We start from the raw sequence: 15,498 nt of genomic DNA on the forward strand, positions 1-15,498 counted from the left end.
TTGCCCTGTACGACCCTTTAATGACGGCCATGACTTGGCTCTGGTAAAAATGGCCGCTCGGCAACCGTCTCCATGTTATTCCTCCCCCTCTTTATTGAAATGGGGAGGATCAGCTGGCAGCTGTGTGTCGTGACTACCACTCCCATCATGCCCATTCAGTCCCCGGCAGGTGAGGTCTGGCAGTGGGAGGCAAGTCACAAAATGCCTTATCCAAACTACATTAAAAACTGCCCCGGACGGCTGCTTTAACCTCTTCCCTGCCAGGAGCAACCGGCACAATATAAGCTGCACATATAGTAAACACACACTTCTGCTTCACTAGTGCACACACGCCCCCCCATTCACTAGTGCACACACGCCCCCCCATTCACTAGTGCACACACTCCCCCTGATAACCCCGCCCGTTCACTAGTGCACACGCAGCCCTGGGCTGTGGATCCTGAGATTTATCGGATTCTCTGTGAGTGACGTCAGAGCCGCGGCTTAATCTGGAGACGTTTCCCTGAAAAACAAAAAGAGAAACAAAATACGGAATATTTAATAAACCAAAAGAGTAAAAAAATCCCAGCCCGGGGCTCCTCCTGCAGGAAGGGCTGCCGGCCCCTGTATAATGTATAGATAAACCAGTGACCGGCCCCCTGTATAATGTATAGATAAATCAGTGACCGGCCCCCTGTATAATGTATAGATAAATCAGTGATCCGGCCCCCTGTATAATGTATAGATAAATCAGTGACCGGCCCCTGTATAATGTATAGATAAATCAGTGACCGGCCCCCTGTATAATGTATAGATAAATCAGTGACCGGCCCCCTGTATAATGTATAGATAAATCAGCGAGCCGGCCCCCTGTATAATGTATAGATAAATCAGCGAGCCGGCCCCCTGTATAATGTATAGATAAATCAGTGACCGGCCCCCCTGTATAATGTATAGATAAATCAGTGAGCCGGCCCCCTGTATAATGTATAGATAAATCAGTGAGCCGCCCCCCTGTATAATGTATAGATAAATCAGTGAGCCGGCCCCTGTATAATGTATAGATAAATCAGTGAGCCGGCCCCTGTATAATGTATAGATAAATCAGTGAGCCGGCCCCTGTATAATGTATAGATAAATCAGTGAGCCGGCCCCTGTATAATGTATAGATAAATCAGTGACCGGCCCCCTGTATAATGTATAGATAAATCAGTGACCGGCCCCCTGTATAATGTATAGATAAATCAGCGAGCCGGCCCCCTGTATAATGTATAGATAAATCAGCGAGCCGGCCCCCTGTATAATGTATAGATAAATCAGTGACCGGCCCTGTATAATGTATAGATAAATCAGTGAGCCGGCCCCTGTATAATGTACGAATGCTGACGGGGGCCCAGTACTCGTGCTTTGGATGCATTTCAGAGTGAATAATGGGTTAATTGCTGTTAAAGCCCCAGCGTGACCCCCCGATCCCCCCCCCCCCCCGCGGGTCTGTTTTCACCCGTCAGACGACCCTCAGACTTCTCGCAACTTCTTCACAATCTCTGAAAACCTTCCTGGGAGCCGCTCAGCAGCGACCGTGCGACACGCAACACCTTCCCCGCAGCCGATGCTTTATGGCAATGCTAATGAAGTCCTTCCTCCATAGACTTTCATTAGTCACAGAGTCACAGTGTTACATAGGCTGATAAAAGACCGGCGTCCATCAAGTTCAGCCTTTCCTATATCGGTTCATTTGTTGCTGTTGATCCAAAAGAAGGCAAACCCCCCGCCACCCCCCCCCCCCCGGTTTCGCTCTTTCCAATTTTGCACAAACCAGGGAAAAATTCCTTCTTGACCCCAAAATGGCCGTTAGATTCCTCCTTGGATCAATAAGCCGTTTCCCCCATAATTACAGATTATATCCCCGAATATTATGTTTTTCCATCCAGTTGCAGTTTAAACGTCTGTAGAGACTCCGATAAAACGACCTCTGCAGGCAGAGAATTCCACATCCTTACTGCCCTCACTGTAAAAACCCCTTTCCTCTGCCTTAGACTAAATCTCCTTTCTTCCGGTCTGAACGCCTGACCCGGCGTCCTATGCATAGTCCTGTTTATGAACAGATTTCCACACAATGGTTTGTATCGGCCCCGAATATATTTATATAATGTATAGCGGCCCCCCGAATATATTTATATAACGTTATCATATCCCCTCTGAGGCGCCGTTTCTCTAAACTAAACAGATTTAAATGAGTTAACCTTTCTTCGTAACTATAGTCTGACTGGGTGATTGAGACTGAGCCATTCTATTGTGTCCCACAGGCAGTATGATAAGGAGTCGGGGGGGTTAGTAGATCGGGAGTTCATTCAAAACGGCTGAAGACATTCAAAGTCATTTAACGAGGAAGTTCCACTTGGTGGCTCTTTTTCTCTTTTATGGCGGGACTCGTCTCCCCGCGTTGTTTTAGCGGGTGGCCTGGGGGGCTCTAGCGCTAGAGATTGTTTCCGGCCGCGCAGGTCCCTCCGTAACGCTATTATCACAGATATCTCGGGACGATTTATACCCCGTGACGGGGCAGAGAGATGGCGGCCCCCGCATACAGCCCTCTCCCGCTCTCCGGCGATGCCCCCGGATTCAGCTGGAAGTTAGATACTTTATCCTTTGCTGAAGTGCGATTCGCACAATCCGGCGCGGCCCCCGGAAGCCTCAGCAGGGCCGTAAAAGACGCGGTTCCATTAACGCCGCGGCTGTGAAATATGGCGGCCGTATGGCGGCTGATTTGCAGCTCTCCGCGTTGCCAGGGCTTTAATCCTCGCTCCGGCGTGCGGAGAGCTGTAAAGCGCTCGCTGAGAGGATCGTTTGCGGCTATAAAAACCTCTTCTTTCTCCCAAACAAGGCTGCGTGGAGTGGTTTGGCGGGCCCTGGACGCCCATCGGGGGAGCCGGGAACAGCTGTTCTCGCCGGGAGCCGGCAGCCGCCTTCCGCAGCAAATTAACTGAAATGGGTGCTTTCTAATTAAATTAGCGCCCGGATGAGATGCTCTGCATCGGTGCTCTTGGTTACGATTAGAGCAGCGAGAACGCACGGGGGCGGCTCATGCGCGGCTTTATCTGGCCCTTTAAGGGTTAAGATGTCGGTGAATACGCCCGGCGGTTAAAGAGGAAAACAAAGCGGGAAAAAAGGGAGAAAGCAGGAGTAATAATCTGATTTAACACTTTGAGGCCTGGGGGAACGTGCGAGGGTAACTGCTTGAGGGGGAAACGGCACGAGGGTAACAGGTCGGGGGTAACAGCGCGGGGGAAGGGCGTGGGTTAGCCGTGGAATTATACACGTTACACGTAATGAACCCATGTGACAAGACACAAGAAACGAGGGAGGGCGAGAGATCCCGGGGGCGAGGGAGGGCGGGAGTTCCGGGGGGCGAGGGAGGGCGGGAGTTCCGGGGGGCGAAGGAGGGCGGGGATCCCGGGGGCCAGGGAGGGCGGGGATCCCGTGGGCCAGGGAGGGCGGGGATCCCGGGGGCCAGGGAGGGCGGGGATGCCGGGGATCGCGGGGGCGAGGGAGGGCGGGGATCGCGGGGGCGAGGGAGGGCGGTGATCGGGGGGGCGAGGGAGGGCATCACATGGACATAGACGGGCATCGCTCTCCGTCTAATGGCCCCATTTGCATGAGCTATGAGTGAATTCTATTAGCGCGGCGGGATTTAATGCGATCGCAGGAACGCTGAGAAATGCATCCCGTTTATTGGCTTTTAATTCCCAGGCACAGCTCGGCGTAAAACCCGCAGGAGGCCCTATGGAACCTGGACACTCGGGGGTTAACACCGGGCCGAGAATATTCTTATCCTTCTACCCCAAACACTAGCAGCCCCCCCCTTCTATTCAGAGTTAAGGTGAGTGTCGCTTTAAAAGCGATCTTAAAGCAGGGAGACTGGTGAAGGACTCGGTGACATCAGCAAAGGGGAGGAGCTCATAAGGCAATATAATTGGCTAAGTGCCCCCCCCCGCTATATGTATAATGTATATATATATATATATATATATATATATATATGTTGCGCAGGTACAGGAACGTGTACAGGTAGATTATGTTGCTGCGCATGGACTACGCATCCCTCTGTGGCTCGGAGGATTGTGGGTAAACCAGGCAAAGTTTGACGAGACGTTATTCCTCCCCGGCTGGGGGGGGGCGGCATCTGTCAGCCCACATCAAACACGTAAAGAAAAGGTACGCGAGACGCCGCGGGATGTCTCCTCCGAGACGCTCCCTTCCTTGTTCTCTTCCGCGCGGGATGCTCTGCCAGGTGGAGAGACGGCGTCGGTCGACCTTCCTCAGGGTCGGGGGGTCCGTTGCTGGAAGTTACTGAGCGTTGGCGTCAATTATTTATAAGGCAGACATATGGCTGCTCCAGCGGACTCCCAGCGCAGGAGGTAACGGGAGGGAGTTAAGCGTAGAGGTGACCCTGAAGACGTCTGCCGGCTCGGCCCCGACTTCTTATCGATGCCGCTGCCGGGGGTGTGAAGGCGTCCAGAGCCCCTGGAGAAACCGGCGACCCCCGAGAATCCGAGCGCCGGGGGGGGTCACAGGAGACTCCGACCCAACGTCACGGAGACGCCACGCTTGGCCCTCAGAAGCACTTATTAACCCCTGCTGTGGCCAGGTTACCTGCGTCCTCTGCTGTCTTGGACGTCTTGGACTCGGGGGTCTGGTGGCTGGTGGGCGTCAGAGAGGAATTCAGCGAGATGAAGGCCGGGAGGTTCTGTAAGCCACGGCGGCCGGGGGGCTCCTCGTCCCCGGTGCTCGTTCCCGACCCGTCCGCGTCGGCCCTGCGGATAAAAGCCGTGAGACGGTTATCTCTGCACACGCGCAGCGCCGCGGGAGACAGCACCTTGGGAGCAATCGCCATAGTAACCAACAGCATTTACAGGACAGTTTTAGCATCCGGGGAAGTGGATCCCGACGGGTTTAACGCTAAGGCCGGCGGTCTTACCCCGGTGAAAGTCGGCTTTTCTTGGGGGTGGTGGGGGTCTGTTCTTGGGGGGCCGCGTTATCCACGCGCTTTTTTCTCTGCCGATGCTGGAGCTTGCATTTGTTGCCCTTCGGGCAGTTGCCGTCCCTGGAGTAGTCCGGACAGAGCAGGGTGTGCTTCTTCTTACACTGCGGAGACACAAAAAGGAGTCCCGGCTGTCAGGACCGGCCATTTCTACAGACCCCCCCCCCGGGGGTCTTAATAAGCGTGTAACGCAAGGTAAACACGCTTCCTAATGGCTTCTGCACATGGCTGCCGTGTCTCGTGACGTCACTGCGGGCGAAGCCACCAGCGGCGGGGTGACGGATCGCTTGGTATTAGGACACATTTAATCTCTGTGTTCCTCCCTGGATTAACTTGTACCACATACAATGGGAGGTGGTGCAAAACAACTACTACTACCCTCAGACATGCCTGGGCAACCGTTCTACTATATAACTTGTTTAAAGGCGGCTAAAGAGCCCCTCGTTCAGAAAAGATGCTGCGCCCAGCGGCCCCCGCGCATGCAACACCAGAGAGAGCGGCTGAGAGTAACGCTCTGCGAGACAGAGAGAGCCGGGAGGGAAAAGACTTCAGATTCACGAAGAAGACATGACTGCTATCGTAAATCTCTGCCAGTTGGCACACTTACGGCTGTTTCTATACACATTATCGGGGCTTTTAGGGCTGTAGAACCCTGCGATCCCCTCATACCCAGCAAACATTCTCACCTCCTAGAAAAGAGGGGCATCGGGGGAGGGGAGAGGGGCATCAGGGGAGGAGAGAGGGACTGGTCAAACTAAAGTGGGACACTTGGCAGCTCCAAGGTAAAACGAATAAGACGCGCTTTAATCCGAGGCGGCAGAAAGGGACCGCAGGGCATCAGGAGGGGGTTGTCGGCTCTGAGATCCCCCCCCGCGTGGATTGATCAGTAGGGGTTTCCATGTAATTGGGGCAAATCTCACACACACGGGGTTAACACAATTACAAGTGAGTTCAATGGCATTGGGTGTTATTCGCTAAGAGGTAAGCTGGGCTCGGGGCGAGGTGGCCGGGGGCTTCTGCCGGTTCCTGGAATAACGCGGCTGGGAGAGAGCGCCGTGCGGCTACATGCAGATACCGCGCACAACAGGCTCGCCGTCAAGGGTTAAAGCGGCCCTTTACACCAGCCTGGCTGCTTAAACCAATCAAAGGGTTAATTTGCACCAGAGGGTAACTGGGTTAAAATAACCACCTCTACCTCTTCTGCTGGGATGGTGTTCCCCTTATCTAGAACCCTCTCTCTCTGTAATGTGGTTACGTCAGCTGCGGGCCGGGCCAGATCACCGGCCCTCTGCCCCCCCCCGTCTGCTTCTAGAACTTGGGTTACAGCTGGCGGGGGGGGGTCAGTTTTTATAAGCCAAGTGACAATGATTGATGCGCTGATTGGTGGAACGTATCAAATGAATCCCTGCTTCTCGGGAATTATCTCGAGTCCTGCACCTGTTACAACGCAACTCGTAAACATTGTAAAAACACCAAGCGAGCGGCCAATCAGGAAGGGGCCCGCGGGTAAATAACTCGGCGATCGAAGGGTTAAAGCCAATTGCTAGCGGCGCATGCGGTCAAGGGGTTAATGGGAGCCGCCGTGAGCCTGGAGGGCGAGAGGAGGCTGCTTGCTCCGCGGCAGCTGGCGAGGAAAGGGTTAATGTTTCGGTGAACCTGCATGTGTCACATAAGGTGAAGGCCCCGGGGGGGTGGGGGGCACTTAGTTGTGGGGGGCTCTGTAAGCGATCAGGGTGTCATTCCTCAGGGTCACCCGATGCCTCCCACCTGTCGGGGGCAACTAATTATACACGCAGAGGGCCCCCGGCCAATCGGCAGGCCGGGCTATAAAAAAGGAGACGGGCTTGCATGGAATCCGCCCCGCGGACCGGGCACAAGCCAAAATTAACCCTTCAATGGCCACAAGCGAGAGGGAGGAGTGCAGGCATTAACCGTTTAGTGCTGGGAGAGGGAGATTGGCAGGAAGGGGGTATTAACCCTTTGCTGCACAGATTAAAAAAAATAAAATAATAAAAAATAAAGTGTACAAAAAAAAATACCCCTTTTTAGCCCCAACCAAAGAGCGATAACGGCAGCGCTGATGATTCAACGAAAGCATTCACTGGTCGGCGGGAACATGCTCAGACTGCCAAAGCAATATTACAAAGGGTTAACCATCTCCACGATGATGGATGCCACTAAACGAGTACCCAAGAGCAGACGTGACGTTAACTCCTTGTCTCCTGAGATATATTTCTTACACAGAATGCGGGTCACGCATGCAACACTCCCGCAGCTCCACATCTCCGCACATGCGCAATGCTCGCCAACTGCCCCAGAGAACTGGATATAAGTCATCTGTTGGGACTGTCCAGGCTGGATTGGGAGTCTTGGCAAGTATGTGAATCTCATAACAATTAGCATGCTTGGAGCCAAGGAATTTATAACACGTCACACGTAACCCGCACACGGATGGAAAGTACTAATCTGGGGTCCCAGGGGCACTGACAAGGGGGGGAAATACCCCCAGAGCGAGGGCAATAACCCCCCCCCCCCGCAGGTCCCTAAATAATTCAGCAGAAGCGGGACGTCTAACAAGCCGCTGCTTTATGGAGCGAGGCTGGCGTTAATGCTCGATCCTGCGCGATGTTACCGGCTCTCCTGGGTCTATTTGAGGGCCGCTTCGGACGCATAAAATAAAAAATAAACGACAAAAACAAAACCCGCCGGCGCGAAGGGCCGACCTCAGCACTTTCGCTTATTATTCGGGAGGATAAAGTTAACCCCTTCCCGGGCCGGCTACGCCGTTTGTGTCTCCGTCAGCAGTCTGTCGGCAGACAATTACTGGCCGCTATCCATCATCCCGCGCTCGCCGTCCCTGACGCTCGCAAAAGAGACGCGCCAAGCACTTCCACTAATAGAATAAACATCCCCGCATCTCTCGCTGCAGTCTCATTTAAATCGGAATATTTGAAAAAGTAATTGTGTGTCCGCTGGGGGGGGGAGCAGCCTGCGCAGCGCAAACAGAGGGGGTTATTCACTAACCCCGGGGCTTCCCCTCCCTGCCTCCAACGTGCAACATAACATGTATAATGTATAGATAAATCAGCGAGCCGGCCCCCTGTATAATGTATAGATAAATCAGTGACCGGCCCCTGTATAATGTATAGATAAATCAGTGACCGGCCCCTGTATAATGTATAGATAAATCAGTGACCGGCCCCCTGTATAATGTATAGATAAATCAGCGAGCCGGCCCCCTGTATAATGTATAGATAAATCAGCGAGCCGGCCCCTGTATAATGTATAGATAAATCAGCGAGCCGGCCCCTGTATAATGTATAGATAAATCAGCGAGGCGGCCCCTGTATAATGTATAGATAAATCAGTGACCGGCCCCTGTATAATGTAAAGATAAATCGGTGACCGGCCCCTGTATAATGTAAAAATAAATCGGTGACCGGCCCCTGTATAATGTATAGATAAATCAGTGACCGGCCCCCTGTATAATGTATAGATAAATCAGTGACCGGCCCCCTGTATAATGTATGGATAAATCAGTGACCGGCCCCCTGTATAATGTATGGATAAATCAGTGACCGGCCCCCTGTATAATGTATGGATAAATCAGTGACCGGCCCCCTGTATAATGTATGGATAAATCAGTGACCGGCCCCCTGTATAATGTATAGATAAATCAGCGAGCCGCCCCCCTGTATAATGTATAGATAAATCAGCGAGCGGCCCCCTGTATAATGTATAGATAAATCAGTGACCGGCCCCTGTATAATGTATAGATAAATCAGTCACCGGCCCCTGTATAATGTATAGATAAATCAGTGACCGGCCCCTGTATAATGTATAGATAAATCAGTGACCGGCCCCTGTATAATGTATAGATAAATCAGCGAGCCGGCCCCTGTATAATGTATAGATAAATCAGTGACCGGCCCCCTGTATAATGTATAGATAAATCAGTGACCGGCCCCTGTATAATGTATAGATAAATCAGTGACCGGCCCCTGTATAATGTATAGATAAATCAGCGAGCCGGCCCCCCTGTATAATGTATAGATAAATCAGCGAGCCGGCCCCCCTGTATAATGTATAGATAAATCAGTGACCGGCCCCCTGGATAATGTATAGTTGAATCAGTATATGCTTCCAGTAGTAGAATGGCCCCACTGAGCATGTGCAGGAAGCATACTGAGGTACACTTCCTGCTTCCAGTAGAGGAAGTTGTGGGAGGAGTTAAATGAGAGAATTATTCCTGTAACTACAGAACGGCTGCGCTGGTCCGGATGCCGCAAAACGCCCCTCGATATCCATGTGTTCGTTCTACACACCAGGCCCACCTGTACCTGTGCCTCCCCACCTCATAACTACTGCACACAATCTTACTTCCAAAAGCACGTCGATCAGAACCAATCCCACCACGAGGGGTACGGGTTATTTAAATAATATCTGCCAAGTGTCCCACATTTTTGCTGGGTACGAGGGGATCGCAGGGTTCTACAGCCCTAAAAGCCCCGATAATGTGTATAGAAACAGCAGGGAATGGGTTAATAAAACTAATTATGTCCCACCCATTTATGCAAATAACCCCATCCCAGCCACACCCCCAGAACGAAAGTGCCCCTTTTTAGACAGCCGAGTTGCAGGGGGCTTTACGTTGCGTACGGAGACCCCCCCCCGCTCACCTTCTCTCCCAGGGGGCAGTATCCGCGCAGGAAGTCCTGGCAGACGGCGGCCTTCCTGGAGACGTAGACGTGGCTGTAGAGACAGTCGTTGTTGTGACATCTCCCCTTCAGGAAGTACGAGCAGACGGGCATCTGCAGAACAGAGAGTGAGAACTACGGGCATGCGCGGGCCACGCCGGGCGCCACATCCCCCCCACAGCGAGCCTTTCAGCTATGATTTATTCCTGCGTATAGCGCCTTCATATACCGCAGCGCTGCACAGAACACGGCAGGAACTCACAATCCACATTTTGAGCCAAAATCACCGGCTGTCACGGCAACTCGTCTTTTGGGTCCGGAAAAGGCGAGTTTGGGATGAATGACTTATAAAAGTGGGATTTGTAAATCAGAGGCCGGGGGGCTCTGGGGGGGGGCACCGGCGGGATTAATGGGGACGGAGTCGCGCTGCGAGGGGGGGTGAGGCTGCGGGGGGGTGAGGCTGGGGGGCGAGGCTGGGGGGCGAGGCTGGGGGGCGAGGCTGCGGGGCTTGGCGCGTGACTCATGCCAGGCATTAGCTGCCGCTCGGCGGCCGGTCGGGATGCGCAGGCGGCCGGCTGATGAACCCGAAGCCGCAGACCTCTCTATTTTGCTTATTTTTATCACGGAGGAAACGCTGATTCCCTGGAAGTCCCTGAAGGGTAAAAGCTGCAGCGGCGGCGGCCCCGGGACGGCCCCTCATTCTAACCATTCATTCGCATTTAGCGAGCGCCGTAAATCTGGGCGCGCCGGGCCGGCTTTACGCATTAAAATTAACGGCGGCGGCTGAAGTGGCTGCCGGGGCAAATGAGCCTTATCTATTCCCCAGCTGTAAAGGATGTCTCTATTACATCAAATTATCTCCTGGGGGGGAAAAAGGAGCCCTAATAACAATACTTTATTCCTGTGTCACGGAACATGAACAGAACACTGCGGGGGGACCTGACCCCAAGAGCTAGCAATTTATAGATCACTCCCAGACACGCAGCAGCAGGGGGGTTAAACGGGTCATGTGAGATCCAGCAGATGCCCCAAGTGGTGACTAAAGGGTTAAAACCTACCAAGCACTGCCAATTCAGAAAGAGAAGGGGTGTCCTGACCCCCCCCCATGAATTGTCCAATCTAAAACCGTTTAACCTGCTGCCCCCTCTTCCCATACGAGGCGCTCGTACCCCCCCCCGGGAAAAGACAGGACCCCCGGCATGCGTCCAGGAACTGCTGCCCAGTAATACTCGCACCCACAGGGGGCGCCACGGACCCCAGAGCAATAATAACTACCCCCCCCAAAAAAATACTGACCTTCTCTTTGGAGACTTTATGGGAAAAGGGGCAGCCGTCCGTCTTCTTACACGTGCCGCGGAGGAACCTGCGCGACAAAACATGTTCACGGATCACGCATCCTCACGGCAGGAGAAACGGGGGGGCTACAGGGGCCGGCAGCTTCTACCGGCGCACAGCGCGTACCTGGTGCACACGGCCACCTTCTCCGGGTCGTGGATGTAGGGGCAGCGGTCTCCGCGGTTGCACCTCCCGAAGCGGTTGTAGTACATGCAGTACTCCTTGCGCGGCTTCTTCTGCTGCGCCTGGCGGATGATCGCCAAACTGCGCTGGACGGCACGGCTGCGGAGCACAACGGACAGCGGTTACGCTAACGTGCATGCGCCGCAGCGCCCCGGGATCACGAGCTCTATGTACCAACTATAGTAACCGAACCCCCCCCGGGGAGATCCACCTGTGAGGAACCCCACGGACCCCACCAGGTGGGGTATTTAACCCTTTCCGCTGCTCTCCTTTCGCTCCGCTGTTACACGTTACATACCTCGCAATGTACCGGCTCGGGGTGGCGGGTTTACTGGGGGGGCTGGAGCCGCCGAGGTCTATCCTCCCTGGGAGAAGAGAGAGTGCCGGTGAGACGCGGCCGGAGAGGGCAGCCTTATATACGCTACATACATTATATACACATTCCTCCCCCTGCCTGCGCCGTGAGGGGCCAACCCCAGGAACCCGCCGGCTGATCGGCCCCATCCGGCCCCCGTCTAGTCGCCCGTTTCTCCTGCTGTAAAGACTCAAACCTTAATCAGTCGTTGGTCTCGTCTTAGATTCAGGAGCCGTATGTCTATCCCATGCATGTTTAATCCCCTCACTGTATTACCCTCTACCACTTCTGCTGGGAGGCTGCTCCTCTGATCCACCACCCTCTCAGAAAAAGTAAGACTCCTTTCCGTTCCATCTCAGTCTCTGATCCTCTAGTGTTAGATTCCGGTCTCTCGTTGTTACTTTTCTCCCCCATGTATTTTATCCCTCAATGTATTTAAGTGTCTCCCCATCAAACCCCCCCCCCCCGGCTTCATTTTTCTGAAACGCTAAGCAAAATGTAAGCTCTGTAGACAAGAAAACATTACAAATCCATCAGGAGGGCGGTGGGAGAAGATTTGGGGTGAACTGACGAGGCTCCAGGTGGCGAGGATGTCCCCGTCAGTCACCTGCCAGCCGGCACGTGTTGTACGATGAGTGAGTCGTATTTGATGGCGTGTCGGGGCTCCCCGGTCCCAGGAGCTGTCACTCGCCCGGCTGGTGACGAGGCCGCCCCATCTGTTGGCTGCTCGGGTTAAACGCGCTAAAGGCGGAGGGGCGGCCGTCGCCTGTCTGTCTGTCAAACGGCGGCATCTGGAGGGGAGCGGCGAGGTGTGCCGGGGGGGTACACGTGCCAGCTGCGTGACCGACGCTGCGTGACCGACGCTGCGTGACCGACGGGCATGTCACGGCTAATGACAGCTACACGGCAGGCGGATACCCCAAAGTGCCGCGTCAGCCACGGGAACCAGCAGCGCGGCGCACGGGCTTTTAAACCCAAAGAGCTGACAATCAGACGCCCTAGTGGACGGGGGCCACGCTGACACTCAACGGGCCGTCTCAGCTATCATACGCATTGAAGCATCCTTTAAACGGTTAAACACGACAGCTTCAGGTCCCGGCCCCCCACTCACCGGCTCTCGCTGCTGGTTTGCCGGCCGTGCCCGGGCTCCATGCCTTGGACAGCTTGTTGGCGGACACTCGGTACATGGCGCCCCCGATCACGCAGAGCCCCCCACTGCGCCATCTCTGCTGGTTTGACTGGAATCGACCCCCCGGCGACAGCTGGCGCATCCGGCTGAGCAGCAGCAACCTGGGGAGACAGGCAAAGGGGTTAAACACTAGAGACAGAACCCCCCCCCCCCCCCGACAGATTACTAATATCCGGATGCCTCAAAAGACAGACCCGGGAAACAATTATTATTATTAGTCTGTATTAAGCGCCAACATATTCCGCGGCGCTGTACAATCTAAATACAGAGGGTAACATCACAAATACAAGAGAGGAGGACACGGGAGCTTGCAATCTAGGAAACTTTGGGAAGAGCTGCCAATGAGCTTACAGCAGGACCAAGGACTTCTGGAAACAAAACACTCTGCCGCGGGGGCCAGGGACCCCCTGAGAACCCTCTGCCGCGGGGGACAAGGACCCCCTGAGAACCCTCTGCCGCGGGGGCCAAGGACCCCCTGAGAACCCTCTGCCGCGGGGGCCAAGGACCCCTGAAAACACTTTGCCCTTAACAGATCTCTCCAGCAAGAGTTCCATTAACGGCATTAAAGCCGCGTCCCGGTCTCAGCTTCTCCATTAACCTGGCTCCCCCCGCCCGAATCCGCAAAAGGGCGGAGCCTGCGGGCACACACACCTGAATGGAGGAACGGGAGAGAAGCCCTGCTGCGGCTCCACCTTTTTGCGGGCGGCAGAGCTCCGAGAGGCCGGAATGAACGCAGACGGAAAACTGTGTGAGACAGAACAACAAAAAGCGGCCGGCAGAGACGTCGAGAGTGCGAATGAATGGGGGGGAGAGCGGCAATGAATCCCCCCGACCAAAAAAAAAACTAAATGAAAAAAATCTTGTTTGGTGCATTCCTGGACCGGCACATTTCCTACCTTCCTCAGAGCCAATCTTATGGTCTTTATCTACTAAATGGTGTTTCCAGACTAACGTCCGCACGATTTATTACATTATATTATATGAGAATCCTGCGTTATGGCATGCCATGGGAGCTCGGGATATCTGCAGGGTTATTCCTCCCCATTACGTTATCTCTCACCTATTATTAAGGTGCTGATTGGTTTAGCCAGCGTATGTAAGGGGAGAGAAGGTCGGATAACGTTGGCTCTGCCACCAGCTGCCCCCAGTATCAAACCCCAATTTTTATTTTTAAATACCTTATTTTGCGATAAATACCCCAGAAACGCGCACTTTTTTCGGCCGAGGCGACCGTAGGTTTCTTGAGCTCCCGCTGCGGTATTTTTTCCTCCCCAGCACATTCATACTCAAAAATCACTAAGCAATCAGTCGAAAGTAATAAAAAGGAATGTTTCTGAAACGCTGAGATAATATTTTCCTTCTGTTGTCGGGACGGTCGATAGATTCCCTGCTTTCGCTGTCGTTACAAATTTCCGGCCGCCGATGTAAACGGCTCGGCTATTATGCGCCGTCCCCGCACTAATTATTCTGCTGGTCGGGGGGGCATTAAAGTTTTTGATGAAGTTGCAGGGAACTTACGAGCTTTCCCACAACAACAAGTTTTGGGATTGATCGGAAAAAGCGTTTACGCCACGGAAAGAGCGGATAATTATCGCCTCTCGGCGCACGGCTTGGGGCATTTGCCGGTTGGTAATCAGAGGACAAGAATAACAGCGAATAACAAACCCGATCCGCACAGACATCGCTTCTGGCCTCTGCAGGCTCCCGTACACTTGGAGTTCTCGCTCTGTTATCTGAGCCCAATCTACTAAACACCCAAATCCTTATCATACTGACTGTGGGGAGCAATAGAATGGCTCGGTCTCAATCACCCAGTCTGACTAATGAAAGTCTATGAAGGAACGGACTTCATCAGCATCGCCATAAAGCATCAGCTCAGTGTGGGGTTTGAGCCGGGAAAGTCACCCAAAATATCACATGACTGACAGCAACGGCGGCTCCAAGCCTGCAGATAAAGGGGGTTTATTGGAGGCCTGGGGGTTATATTACTGTATACAGCGCTGGGGGTTATATTACTGTATACAGCGCTGGGGGGTTATATTACTGTATACAGCGCCGGGGGGGTTATATTACTGTATACAGCGCTGGGGGTTATAATACTGTATACAGCGCTGGGGGTTATATTACTGTATACAGCGCTGGGGGTTATATTACTGTATACAGCGCTGGGGGGTTATATTACTGTATACAGCGTTGGGGGTTATATTACTGTATACAGCGCTGGGGGTTATATTACTGTATACAGTGCTGGGTGTTATATTACTGTATACAGCGCTGGGGGTTATATTACTGTATACAGCGCTGGGGGGTTATATTATTGTATACAGCGCTGGGGTTATATTACTGTATACAGCGCTGGGGGTTATATCACTGTATACAGCGCGGGGGGTTATATTACTGTATACAGCGCTGGGGGGTTATATTACTGTATACAGTGCTGGGGTTATATTATTGTATACAGTGCTGGGGGTTATATTACTCTATACAGTGCTGGGGGTTATATTACTATATACAGTGCTGTGGGTTATATTACTGTATACAGCGCTGGGGGTTATATTACTGTATACAGCGCTGGGGGGTTATATTACTGTATACAGCGCTGGGGGGTTATTTTATTGTATAGAGCGCTGGGGGTTATATTACTGTATACAGCGCTGGGGGGTTATATTATACAGGACTGGGGGGTTATATTACTGTATACAGCGCTGGGGGGTTATATTAC

At 53.2% G+C, this 15,498-nt stretch overlaps 1 protein-coding gene across 1 annotated transcript in view; it reads right to left on the reverse strand.

The window, feature by feature from the left end:
- Positions 1–400: 400 nt before the first annotated feature.
- ZC3H3 (zinc finger CCCH-type containing 3) overlaps positions 401–15,498 on the reverse strand; it is a 50,597-nt gene continuing 35,499 nt past the window's right edge. The window contains exons 5-12 of the mRNA XM_053466034.1: positions 12,699–12,877; positions 11,531–11,597; positions 11,176–11,331; positions 11,011–11,077; positions 9,697–9,828; positions 4,955–5,121; positions 4,630–4,790; positions 401–502 (exon numbers count right to left, since the gene is read on the reverse strand). Coding sequence (XP_053322009.1) covers positions 471–502; positions 4,630–4,790; positions 4,955–5,121; positions 9,697–9,828; positions 11,011–11,077; positions 11,176–11,331; positions 11,531–11,597; positions 12,699–12,877 — 961 coding nt within the window. The 3' untranslated portion in view covers positions 401–470. The remainder of the gene's footprint in view (positions 503–4,629; positions 4,791–4,954; positions 5,122–9,696; positions 9,829–11,010; positions 11,078–11,175; positions 11,332–11,530; positions 11,598–12,698; positions 12,878–15,498) is intronic.

The sequence above is a fragment of the Spea bombifrons genome, chromosome 5 (genome assembly GCF_027358695.1).
Source record: "Spea bombifrons isolate aSpeBom1 chromosome 5, aSpeBom1.2.pri, whole genome shotgun sequence".
Classification (NCBI taxonomy): domain Eukaryota; kingdom Metazoa; phylum Chordata; class Amphibia; order Anura; family Pelobatidae; genus Spea; species Spea bombifrons.